Source organism: Aplidium turbinatum, chromosome 15 (assembly GCF_918807975.1).
Source record: "Aplidium turbinatum chromosome 15, kaAplTurb1.1, whole genome shotgun sequence".
In the NCBI taxonomy this organism is placed as follows: Eukaryota; Metazoa; Chordata; class Ascidiacea; order Aplousobranchia; family Polyclinidae; genus Aplidium; species Aplidium turbinatum.
The window spans coordinates 7,581,374-7,595,265 of NC_137486.1; the positions used below are offsets into that span (position 1 = coordinate 7,581,374).

Consider the following 13,892-nt stretch of genomic DNA (forward strand, 5'->3'; position numbering starts at 1 on the left):
GGCGATAGCGAAATTCTTTAGTCAAAAAATCTCATCTTAGGTAAATTTGACATTAGTAGATGTTAAATCAACGTAACCTCTTCATTGACTTGCATGGCTGAAAGCGTTTTCCGCAAGCTAAGGAAATAAGCTCAATCATTTTGCAATACATGTAGTTTCAACTTCTGTTCATAAACAATACATTATGAAAAACTACTCAAAATTGATGGATTGATTGACTTGGTCAAGGACGTTGTACTTTGGTCAAGACATTTAGCTACTTCAAATAACGCAACGCACATAAACTTCAATCCGAATGAATATTTGTATTTACCTAGATTATAATTCACTCTAATGTAAAAAGTACGTTGTTTTTCGTTTACTTCGTGTTTTTAATATTCTGTATGCTAGAATAGAGCAAGCATGTGATTACGGAAAATATATCATGTTTCCTTACATTGCACTACTCTATTTGCATTGATACAATAAATTTAATCCAAAGTTGAATAAAATCGTGTATATTCGATGTTTCAAAGCGTCAAAACAATTCAATTACATTGCAGTGAAAATCATTTTCTTCTTCGATAACTTGCTAAAATTTGTAATAAAAATGTTATTACTTACCCAGCTAGCAAAATCCCCCAATTTTAAATCCTCCAAGTTGATTCAATGGAAAAAATGGGTGATTTTTCTAGCTGGGCAGGCACCTATCCAGCCAGCAAAATCGGTCGTTGTTACATTGATTCAACGTCGTCGGGCGTTGAATCAACGTAAAAACGGCTGATTTTGCTAGTTGGATAGACATTGCCTGCACTATGGCTAAGCTGAGCAAGCGTTCACTCAACTTTTTTACAGATTGTGTGAATTTGCTTTTTGATCATCGCAGTTAGCTCGAATTCGGCAACTTGTTTATAAACCATAGAGAAAGCAAACTCTCTACCAAAGCTTTGTTTATAAACCAACAAAAACAGGGAAAACACGTCGGAGGGAAGTTTATAATCAAAAGAAAACCTCAATGAAATGAAATCTATTACACACATTAGTTAGAACAGAAGGACTTTTGGAGCATAAAATATGGGATTATATGATATAAAGTAAAACGAATATAAGGGCCAAACTACTTATAAACATTTGAATCTAAATGTTTCAAACAAAGCGGTTTTTATCGTCTGTAGAATAATAGAAATGGACTCCGTTTTAGATCAAATGTTTACCAATATTTTGGCTCATAGATTCCTGTTGGGTAAAAGAAATTTAATGTTATAACAACGTTTCGTATTCTTCAGCCTGGTTGACCCGTTCATTCAAATTACACTCCACTTGGTAACATTAATCGCGTAGGTGTGTTGATACAATGTCTCATGACGTTCCATCAACAAAAAATCAGGCCATTTTGTACACTGGCAATTAGGGATGTGCCGATTACAGAATTTTTGCCGATGCCGATTCCGATGCCGATTCTTAAATATTTGCCGATTCCGATGCCGATACCGATTCCGATGCCGATTCTTTGGTTAAATGATTAAAGCTGCTTTTAGTTGGCGCTTTACAAGTGGTTGCGATTTTGTTACAAGTTGCTGCCTTTGAAGTGTCTAAAAGCGTTCACTTTGTCGCCTACTCTAGACATACGGTAGTTGTTTACTTCTTGCGCGCTACAAAGTGGTGATAGACACGCGTTTTATTTGTCGCGGAAATCAGTGAAAAGGGAAAAATCGCCATTGCTCACACAGTGCAAAATAAACGTAGCTTAATGCAGTATGCAAAATATTATCTTCTGCGGTTTGCAGTATTTTTCTCGCAGAATTCAAGAATCAAGAAGGTGCCAGAAACAACAAGAGAAAAAGACTAGAGTGTAAAAGAAAATGAAAGCAGCAGTATTGAATATACAAAAACCTTTAAAAAAGTAACACACCAGCCTTGCATTCAAAGTGCATCAATAGGCGAAAAAAGAAAAACATCTTGCGAAGAAATTACTATTGTTTTCCAACGCAGAGTTGCAGACAATCTTGTTGCTTAGCAAACACGTGAAGATTACCTGGTAGCTGGTTTGATTACGTTTGCGCAATCACACGATTGTTTGTTGAACGCATTAAGCGTAATAGGCCTATACTTGGAGTTCACTTCTCTCTGCTTAGTAAATTAACATTAAGCAACTTTCAGTGACTACGAATTTTACAACAATTAAACAATAATTACAAAGAACATTTCCGCTTTTTAATATTCAAAATTAAAGGCACGTAAATTAAAATGCAATAACATCAACTTTTCTCCAGTTGCTGGAGTAAGTCTGTTCCGTTGAGGCGTAAAAATATTAAGGTATATTCTACAGATCAAAGAAAACTCCCTAATTTTGCCGAATGCCGACTAGAGCTGGGACAGCATTTGGCTGTAACATAGTCCGTTTCATGGGTTGAACAAACAATCGAATGATTATTGCGCAAACGAGGTAATCTTTTTTCACGTGTTTACTAAGTGAGAAGATTAATTCACTGCAATTCAGCGTCTGAAAAGATATATATAACTTGCAACTTCACACGTTGTTTTCCATTGACGCCCTTTGTTTTTTACTAAAAGCGTTTTGAATCTTTCAGACAGTTGCTCTCATTTTCTTTGCAGTTTATACTCCCTCGCTTTTTCTCTTCTTGCTTTTAGCGCCTCGCATACTGCAAGCTAATAACTATTACGTAATAATCCATTTCTCCTTCAACTTCCAACCGTTGTATAATCATTCAACTTTTATATTTTATCTGGTCTGATTTTCTCTTTGAACATTTTTCGTCATTTCAAAGAAAGAAAGTATTTTGATCTCGTGCCTACTAAACAAGAGTTTACAAAATGGCGGACAATCGTCATAATTTAGACTACCGCTCTCCGAATGCTAGTTGATGCTGATGCGGTTGTTCAAAGAAGCCGTACTTTGATCGGTATTTCCACGCGCTCGCGCTACTTTTGATTAGAAAATTTTGATAAAGAATCGGAAAGAATCGGCAATTTTTTTCCGATGCCGATTCCGATGCCGATTCTCCAAAAATTGCCGATACCTGCCGATTCCGATGCCGATGCCGATTAATCGGCACATCCTTACTGGCAATACAGTGCGCTCAGCTAATTCACGTCGCTTAAATGGCAGACTATAAAGCAGACTTGCAGTATACAGTAATGAAATATTACAAGTGGAGCAAGAGTTTTCTGAATAATATCAAACACTTCTTGGCCCAAATATTTACAACATCACTGCAACTCAGTTCACATAGTTTTGACGACCAGAATGATGAACGACTGACTTGAATAACTTATTTGCACGAGGGGCACAATTGGTATGCGTGTTTTATGCAAAGCGGGCTGGAGCACTTTTCACAACAATACACTGTTTTACCAATTTTCTTTCTTTTTGCTGTATATCCGGTACCTCTGATTCCGTCTAAACATGTAGAGCATTGCTTCTTTGAGGGTTGAGGTTGCTGATCCAACTGCGGAGGATTAGGCCTAATACTTCCTAGGTACGACGCCATCGTCTTCCGTAAGTGATCATTGAGTGTTGGCGTGTTATCTAGACGATGCGACATGTGAGGCTTTATCAACGATAGAGCGAGCTCCCAACCTTCGAGGAAACTTTCGTCTGCTCGTGCATCTGCCAATTGCATCCCTCTATTCATATAGCTAACCGTCATTGCGTTTACTCGAGCTACATCTAATAGATAGGAAAAGGCTGACACCGTCCATTTTGATGATTTTGGTTTAACAGAATAAAATCCCATCTTTTGGTCGACTACATCTGTACCACCTTTCGTAAAATCGTAAAATTTTATGATAGCTGGCTTCCTCTTACCGTCATCTTTAGTTACTCCTAGAATAGGAGTCATGGTTGAAAGTACCAGGACATTTCGCTTTGCGGAAGATTTCGGCTTGACCACGTAAGATGTAGCAGTAAGATGAGGTTTTGATTCTTCCCAATAAACTTTTGTACTGAGCGGTTCTCTATCGATAAGAGAGCTTATATCGCCAACACCTTTCCTGGCGGTTTGCCACGTTCCCACCAACGTGATTCGTTTCATCCACAGCCATTCTGCCAGCTCCAGCGATGTATAGAACCGGTCAAGAGAAATATTACGCCCTTCTAACGAGGTCGCTTGCTCTAAATTATGCACAAGAGTGCGAACATATTCTAAAACATTGCTCAGGTAATGTGGTCCTGGATCTCCAGTTGGTTTTCCAGCATATGCAATGGACGTATATGTGTAGGGTACACGCGCACTGTTGATGCTTCTAAATAGCAATCCGTATTTCGCTGGCTTGTTTCTATTGTACTGACGAAATGCTACTCCCACACGAGTAGCATACAACGTTTCGTCTAAAGACAAAAAATCTTCTGGAGTAACAACTGCCGCACAGTTTGTAATAAAAATTTCTCTCATTGCGGCAAATCGATCGCTCTTCCAACGACGGGTTCTGGATGACTTGTCGTCAAATCTGAGGTTGGCCGACAAGAATTTAAATCGATTCAACGACATTGTTGCAGCAAATATTGGATGGCCATACACATGAGAAAAAGAATGCTGAATTCTGTGAAAGGTATGCTTCAGTAACCCTCTCACGTACCATAGACCAATAAATGCTTCAATCTCTGTCGCATTAGTTTCCATCAAATATGGAGCATGCCAAGATACTCGCTGCTCATCCGATATCTTTGCCAATCGTTCTCGAATGCTTGCATTGGTGCTTGCTACTATAATGTAAATTATTTCCACAGTGAAAAAATTGCGCCAGGCCGCGAATGATGTCATGGCGTTTCTATACGGAAGATTGACTCCAGGAGTGTTATGAATAACATTAGCTGAACTTTGTCTCCCTATTCTTGTAGGACGATTAGTTGTCCACACCACACTTTCTTTAGTTCTCTTATCAATTACAACCGAAATTCGCTCTTCCTCCTGATCAGGACATGGTTGAAAATTGTCTTCGTCTAGCGCATTATCCACCGAATTGACAACATGATGCCTCCGCTGCTGCGATTGCCTCGGTCTTGCAATAATTACCTCCTCATCACTGCTTTCCCCCGACGTTATAGGATCGTTTTCGCCATCACACAACGGCAAATCCTCGTCACTGTCGGAAAAGTCTACTTCATTTTCGTCTTCTATGTTTGCAAGCATATTTGCAGCTTGAATAGCGTTATAAGTTTCATTCGAATTTGAAGCCATTACAAGGTATCTAGTTTTGTCCACCTGGAACATTCAATATTGCTATGACTAAGTACTGCTAATATGCATTTATCTCATTGTAGTTCTAAATGCTGGCATTTCCACAACAATCAAATTTCTAAGCATAATATATTCAAAGAATCGATTTCGCCATAGTAATAGCATCTTCAGCTAGCATAATTATGTAAAAAAAATTATTGGTTAGAGTTGAAAGCACATTTATATTTAAATTTAAAATGCATGAAACAAACAAATAAAGCAAAATGTATTATAATGGTAAATAATTTTTTATCAAACAGTCTAAATAATTTCTGGTGTACATTACTCTGCATGCATATTATTCTATCCTCAAATATAACAGATTATAAATTTTCAAACAAAACACTGTAAACCTGATGTTCTAACTGGATTCTAACAGTGAAATTGAAGTGGCACAAAATTTTGAAAGAAATATATAGGCCAACTGTAATGGTCAGATCATCTATACTAAATCTTCCGTTTATGTTGATTCCACGTTGGTAGATGTTCGATTGTCGGGACAAAAACAAACTGTTCCAGTCAGATACAAGACGAACTTTTATCTCTAATCGTTGTAAGAATTATATATTACATAGTAGGCTAATGTAAAACTGACGTAACACTGGAACAAATGTGATGTCGTAACAATAACAGCATGAATGTATTATGGGTTGAGTTGAGTCATTCTCTGCGGCGTTTATAAAAGTTCAAAATACTTTATACTTCTATCACCACACGTTGAAGAAATGTAACATGAGAAAATGATGCGCATTCTCTTGTGCCAAGCCATGGAGGCAAGACCAAAATATCGCGTCGTTGGTCAGAGACCGACTCCCCATGAAGAATGGAATTTTAGCGCTGTCCCAGTTTGAATGACAAACACAAAATGAAACCGCACGCTAATAGTAAACTGTCAATCAAGCTATTGAATATCGGCAAATCTCTTGCATTTCATAACTGGCTGTGACAAAAGGTTTATTGTGAACTTCACAATTATCCGATACCAACATAATCGGGAGTCACTGCTTCTATGTGAAATTGCTGAATTAGCAGAGGGCGAGACCATAAGGTCTACGCCAGTAACAGATACGGTTAAGTTAATTATTTGAAGCCCATCAGCTGTAGTTCAATTATGTTTTATATTAGTTTGTGCAACATGGAAATGAAAGTCTGTGCTTTCGTTAAAAGTTTGTGTAATATAATGTTACTTTTCAAGATTTCACTATTCGACCATTTGTACTGTTCACCTATATTGAATTTTTCACAGATTTTTTCCTATGTTTCAGGTTGTAGGCTGTTTATCCTGCAATATTTTTCATACTCTGTACGTTAACTGATTTTTTTTCACCATTTCACCTTTTAACATGAATCAAAGTGAAGCAATTCTAGTAAAGCTTGAAGATTGTGAATCATATGGAATCAGCAACCAAGAACAAGTGGTGAAATTGAAAATTCATGAGAGAAGTCACACTGGTGAAAAGCCATGCAAGTGTGATTTATGTGAAAAATCATTTCCGCAAATTAGTAGTTTAAATCAGCATAAGATGATTCACACTGGTAAAAAAACATATAAATGTGACATGTGTGAGAAATCATTTGCACACAATGCACAGTCCAGTCACCTGCAAGATTATATGCGAATTCACTCTGGTGAAACGCCATATAAATGTGACGTGTGTAAGAAATCGTCTGCACAGGTCGGTAGCCTGAAAATTCATATGCGAATTCACGCTGGTGAAAAGCCATGTAAATGTGACGTGTGTAAGAAATCATTTTCACTGGTCGGTAGCCTCAAACGTCATATGCGAATTCACACTGGGGAAAAGCTATATACATGTAATGTTTGTGAGAAATCGTTTGTGCAGGTCAGTCACCTGAAAGGTCATATGCAAATTCACACTGGTGAGAAGCCATACAAATGTGAGTTGTGTGAGAAATCGTTTGCACGGGTCAGTCACCTGAAACGTCATATGCGAATTCACACTGGTGAGAAGCCATATAAATGTGACGAGTGTGAGAAATCGTTTGCACAGGTTGGTGACCTGAAAGGTCATATGCGAATTCACACTGGTGAAAAGCCATATAAATGTGATTTGTGTGCAAAATCTTTTGCATGGGTCAGTCACCTGAAAGATCATATGCGAATTCACACTGGTGAAAAGCCATATAAATGTGACGTGTGTAATAAATCGTTTGCACGGGTCAGTATCCTGAAAGGTCATATGCAAATTCACACTGGTGAAAAGCCCTACAAATGTGATTTGTGTGAGAAATCGTTTGCACGGGTCAGTCACCTGAAAGGTCATATGCGAATTCACACTGGTGAGAAGCCATATAAATGTGACGAGTGTGAGAAATCGTTTGCACAGGTTGGTGACCTGAAAGGTCATATGCGAATTCACACTGGTGAAAAGCCATTTAAATGTGATGTATGTAATAAATCGTTTGCACAGGGTGGTGGCCTGAAACGTCATATGCGAATTCACTTCGGTGAATAACTATATAAATGTGACATGTGTAAGAAATCGTTTGCACTGGTCAGTAACCTGAAAGGTCATGCAAATTCACATTGGTGAAACGCCATATAAATGTGATGTTTGTCAGAAATCGTTTGCACTGGTGAGTAACTTGAAAAGCCATATAAATATGACGTGTGTAAGAAGTCGTTTGCACAGGTCACTGGTCAGTAGCCTGAAAATTAATATGCGAATTCATACCAGGGTTAATCTCTAAGTGGTTTAAACCTGGTTTTAACCGGTGAAAACTGGTCAAGACCCTGACCTGACTGGTCAAAACCCTTAAAACCCTGACCTGACTGCTCAAAAACCTTTAATGAGTTGCTTGATCGTGTTCACCAGAAAATCACTGAAAATGTGAGGGAGAAGGTAGGTGAGGGAGAAGGAAAAGATGAAATTGACTGGTGAATGAAGCATTTGAATATACTGGAGAGACTTGTTAATTCCAATTGTTCAGTTGAGGTGTTCTACATAAAGTAGATAGGCATAAGGCATCACAACTTGTTCCTTTTCCGATAATCCTATCTTGGCTTGACGACGACGTGTAGGCTACTTTGCTTCAAAGAACGAATCATAAACTATCCTGTCTTTAATTTTTAAGACATCTTGAAATATGCATTCGCATTGTTTTATTTTAACTGGATAAAATTTGATGGCAAATGTTTTTCATAAAAAAAAAAATTGTTGGAATAAATTCTTGTACGGTACTTCAGTTGGCTGTGCAAATTGTTCATCGTTCTACCAAGCATTTTTTGGTTCATCAGAAACTTATTTTTAGAATTTGAATTTTCTCAATAAATAACCAACTGATTGAAATATCAAAAATAAGCAGAGAAATTGAATATTTTTTTGTTGCAAATCCAGCATTTAGGTTATTGTTGATCAAAACAAAATATAGTTGAACATCATTACTAAACATGGAGGGTAATATTTTTAATTCAATTGAAAAGCAACTTGATTCATACACTAAAGGGGTTTTGACCAGCAATAGGTGGTCAAAACTGCCCGGTTTAAACCAGCTTTTAACCGGGCGGTTTAAACCGATCAACCCTGATTCATACTGGTGAAAAACCATATAAATGTGACGACCGTGACATGTGTAAGAAACGTGTGTAAGTAAATGTGACATGTTGTCACAATCAATGTGCAAAGCCTCGCGACGGGCTGCTTTGTATTTTGACAGAACGCGCTGTTTTGATTGTGGAATTTTTGAGCGATGTGTTAATATCGGTTACTCACTTGAAGTAACCTCTGATTGCAAAGTCTTTATTATTATGTCTCGTATTTCCAGAACATTCAAAACATTTATTCAGAACAAACCTGGAATGTTCTTTTGTTTTTTTACTATTGCCAAATGTCCTTTGTCATGTTGTCATAAGGATGTTTACCAATAGATCTCTGATTGCGAAATCATTATTATATAATGTATTTTCTAGAGCCTTCTACCCAACGTGGCAATCTGGAAGCTTCTGCTTGTTTACGTTTAATGCAACTTGACAGAATAATGAGTCCTTATGATATAACATTACTTAACCTTCTCGATGTTACTAGACCGAACAACCTTCTATAAATAGTGGTGTAATTTGCGTAATCTTTATTATTATGAATTGATTATGGGAGATCATTATTGTAGATAATTTTTTGAACACGTTGATCGGTATTGTCATTACCATAATTAAAAATGTCATTAATTAATAATCAAAATCGGACTTTGCTATCCGGGTGAAGACACTCTAGGTTAATGAAGTGAAGTATGAAATGGTTTAGTTTCGAGAAGAAAAACTGAAATCAGACCAAAAAGTGACGAAGCCGTTTGAGTTTTCAAAGCAGAAATCTCACCAGTGTGCGCAATGATACGTTGGGAAGAGTGCTCTGATTTCGTAGGCTAACAGTAAGGACTTTGTTGGTTGCTGTAGAATAGATGAACGTGTACTATTAAATGCAAAGCTACAGCTATAAGAGGTTATAAACTACTTACGAGGCCTGCCACTGTGAATGACCAGCCTTTGGTTTGATTAATGTAATTTGAGCGAGTGTAGAAACGATGAAATTTTGTAAGAAAACTGGACACTTTGAATTTTGACCTGATTATTTGACATATTTTTTTGTTATGTTTATTTGCTATTTTACAAGTCAAGCATTATGTTGACAAAATAAATTTACAAAATTGCACCGCATGATTTTCAATTACATTAGTATACATTAGGGTGCGGCTGATGCCCCGACCTGAAGCAAAACACCCTAACTTTTTTTATAGGTGACACTTGGTACAAAAACAATATTTATGAAGTTTAAGACCAATCTATAAATGTTTAGGGGGTCCAGATTTGAATTGAAAATTGAGAAATTTGGTACTTAATTGCCATAATCGTGTAGTTTTACAGTGCCACATAGTCCTTCATTTATCATGGTAAATTCTGTATTTAAGGTCATCTAGGCTCCACACTCCACAGTTGCAATGTTTCACACAGTAGGCTATTATTATGTTCCATACTATTTTTTAACAAGTAGGCTAAGGTTTTGCAAGCAAACAGCCAAACACTAATTTGAGAAGTTACGTGACAACCTATTGCAAAATATGCTTGATATGTAATTGCTGGAGAATGCAAGTATTAAGCAGTAGAACAACATAGTCTGTGTATTACTATTAGCCAGTACAATACAGAACTTTTATTAAATGTGAGTCACTGAAATTTTCCTGGTCACTATTGTCAGCTTTACCTTGAGAATCGCTAAAAGTGAAAACATGCCTATGTGATGTCATAATACCTTCAAAATGACTTACCACTGTTTAGCTCAGTCAAATACCTCCAGTTTCAGTCTAGTAAGTGCAGATCATTTCTAAGGCATTGTTCCCAGGTTCAGAATAAGGTTAAATGTAAGGAGTCGTTACAGAGCACTTCTCCTATATCAAGACAAGGCTCCTAACCATTTTAATTGTGACAACTTAGGAATGGTGAATTACTTTAGACATTTAGTATGCTTTGTGGTGAAACATGCATAGAATCATATTTATCAATTGCAGAATGCAGTCCAGAATCAATACGTGTAGTTTGTATTCAGTTGGTAGGCTATTTAATTGAAAAAAAGTTTGCTAGGCTATGTCTTCTTATTCACAACATGACCCTCGGTATGTTCTACTCGCTACGGTTACCACAAAAGCAGATCAAGGTATCAAACGTAGCAAGTTACCAACCTACAAGCAAGTGATTTTCAAATTAATTCAAACAATTTTATCAAGAAGGCAGGTAATTACAGTACAGTTGAGAAAGTTTTTACGTTTTACTTGTGAGCTAACATTTCTACAGTTGCAAAGCAAAAAATGTCAGAAAAAAATAATTTCTTTTTACAAGCAAGAATTTCAAATGAAGATTAAGAGAGACAAAGGCAAACCACTAAAAATATACAAGAATTTCAGAAAAAGCTTAGCAAAACCTTTCCTTTCTGGCCACGCAATGTAAGGGTAATTCCATGTCAAATCATCCAGGCCAGTTTGGCATAGCCGCCAAATAAGTTGCTACTTTGTATGTTTAAAGAAATCTTCACTTTGATTTCAAGGGTAAAAAGTTTTTTGAAATCGGACCAAATATAACCAAGTTATAGGTGTTTGAATTATGGCTAATTTGGTGTTCGCTCAACCGTGAAATTTCATAAAATATTCCACAACTAACTTTAACCCTTTTTCCTGTGACGTATTTTGGCCAGTTGACTTGCGGACGGGGGGGTCGGTTCGACACTATCACTTTGAGCTCATGTAACTCAAAAACTACGCAAGATAGATCAATCAAATTTTCACATAATGTAGATAATTTATCTGACAACATAACATCGAAACTCTTTTGCAATTTGTTCAACAGCGCAACTTGAAAAATCAAATAATTTGATGGTTGGTCATATTTTTTTATTTGACTTGAGAAATTGCTTCCTAATTAACTTATAATTGAGTGTGACGGGTTAATTCCGTTGTGTAGATTTTAATCTCTTACGCGGAGACGTCGTCCACGCTTCAATGAAATCGTAATTGGCGTCCGACTCGCGTTTGCTTGTTGTTTTGCCGGAGGCATTGCAAAAAAAATTGGTTTGTTTCAACATTTGCAGAGAATGAAACATAATCACCGCAAAAAAACTATTTCAAGTTCTTTTTGAGCCACATGTTTCTAGTCTACACTTTTTCAAACGTACTGTCATTACTTGATATTGGAACTAAATCAAACAATGTTTTTTTCACATTCACACTGTCGAATTTGGTTATGTATGATCAAGAAACACTTTGCATTTCACAGCACATCTCAGGAAGCTATTTATTCGTTTTTAACATTATTTCAACGTCTAAAGAGGTTGAATCGATGTAAAAAGTGTCTGATTTGCTGTCTGGGTAGCGATTGAATACAGAAAAGTAAGGTAGCCTAATGGTGTCACGTGGTATTTGAACAACAACCTATCCAAAGGTAGTGACTTGCTTCGATGGGAGCTTGTTCCATTTTAGGCCATCATGCACTCCAAAAACAAAGAGCGTCTAAAACTCCTGACTGATAAACTATGTCACGATGCATTCCAAAGTGATATGTTTCAATACTTACCAACAATGATCACTTTGAATGAAACAATTTTGCAAACAGTTGTGACAAAATGTGGTGATAATAATCGTTTAGTCAAATCGTGTTGGTACGCTATAGAAGAGGTCGTTTGCCAAATGGAACTCCCGTTCTGCGTAACAAACTCAAAGTCGTGACATAACGATACAAAAAATAGAAAAAAAATTTTTTTCAGGCCGAGTGCTATTGTCGTAAAAAAACAAAAATCACTAAAGTGTTGACTTTTTCCTTGGGAAAAATTGAAGGTTATTGATATTTTAAAAATGCACGTTTGTGTCAAAATGATGGAAGTGTTTTTTTCATGTTGTTAACTAGATTTGCAAAATAACATTTTCTACATTTTTTTCTAATTTGTTGGACATGCATTTTGTGTCAAGTTATTTATTACGCATTAGAAGATTTCTTTCTGTTCAAATTTTGAAATAGCATTTTAGATGCAGTTTGCGGTTGATGGCGTTACTGCAAAAGCCATCTTTTGTAATTGACACAGATCCAAAAACAAAAGACGCATAAACTACTGCTGGCTGATAGACCACGTCACAATACATCATAATGATGTTTTTCCGAACCGAAAACCCAGAAAACCAATTTCGTCGTATATTAGTTTAGACGTCTGCAGACGTTGAAGCAATGACAAAAAGTGATTTGCTGATTTGAAACAAAGTGATTGCTGTTTCCAATGTGCAAACATTTTGATAAAAAGTAATCAAGTTTTGGCCACAGCTTTCTGGTCCATTTAGGCTACTATGGTCAATCAACTCACGTTGCAAATAACTTGTTTTGTGTAAGGTCTTGCTTGTGAAAAAATCGAAGTAAAAACACAAAAATGAAGTAAGCTATATTTACAAAGTGTTATATTCTTGAATGAACCATAGTTTTTAAAAAAAATAGTTTGAACAGGTTTCATCTGATAGAAACTACAATTGATATCATCGCGAAGGATCAAATAGCTGCGAAAATTGCTTCAAGCAATTCTTTGGCTTGATTTTCATTATGCAAACCAAGGTGAACCTCAATATACATATTTTTATGCCAAACGATAAAAATCGTTCTTTCTTTTTATCAAGGATAAGGAAAACGATCCGTATAAAATATAATTCAATTCAATCAAATGTAGTTATTACTATCTAAAGCCTTTACAAATTGTTTCACCTAACAGATCATCAGAAGGTCTTATTCAAATAGATTCTATTTGAATAAGACCTTCTGATGATCCGTTAGGTGAAACAAATTGTAAAGGCTTCAGATAGTAATAACTACGTTTGATTTAATTCGCTCTGCTTTGCCTTTTTGTTTGGCATTGAGCACTTTTTGTAGTATTAATAGTTTTCATTGTTTTAATTCAATTCAACATATTTTCCTTATTTTGTCAGATATGCATTTTGTGTAACATTGCTTTAGAAAAATTGCTGAGTATCGTATAGCGTTTGAGATGCAGTCAGAGAATACAACTTTATGGTTGATGGCGTTACTACAAAAGCCAACCTTTTGTCACGGAAATGTATTCGAAAACAAAAAGGCACAAAAGCGCTGACTGATAGATTACGTTACGACACGTTACAAAAACGAGGCATTGATTTCAG

General features: G+C 36.4%; 1 protein-coding gene across 1 annotated transcript in view; it reads left to right on the plus strand.

Annotated features, from left to right (window-relative positions):
• The first annotated feature begins 6,562 nt into the window (after positions 1 to 6,562).
• Positions 6,563 to 13,892, plus strand: part of LOC145783913 (uncharacterized) — a 28,240-nt gene continuing 20,910 nt past the window's right edge. Inside the window, exon 1 of the mRNA XM_082595674.1 lies at positions 6,563 to 7,652. Within this exon, the coding sequence (XP_082451800.1) occupies positions 6,563 to 7,652 (1,090 nt within the window). The remainder of the gene's footprint in view (positions 7,653 to 13,892) is intronic.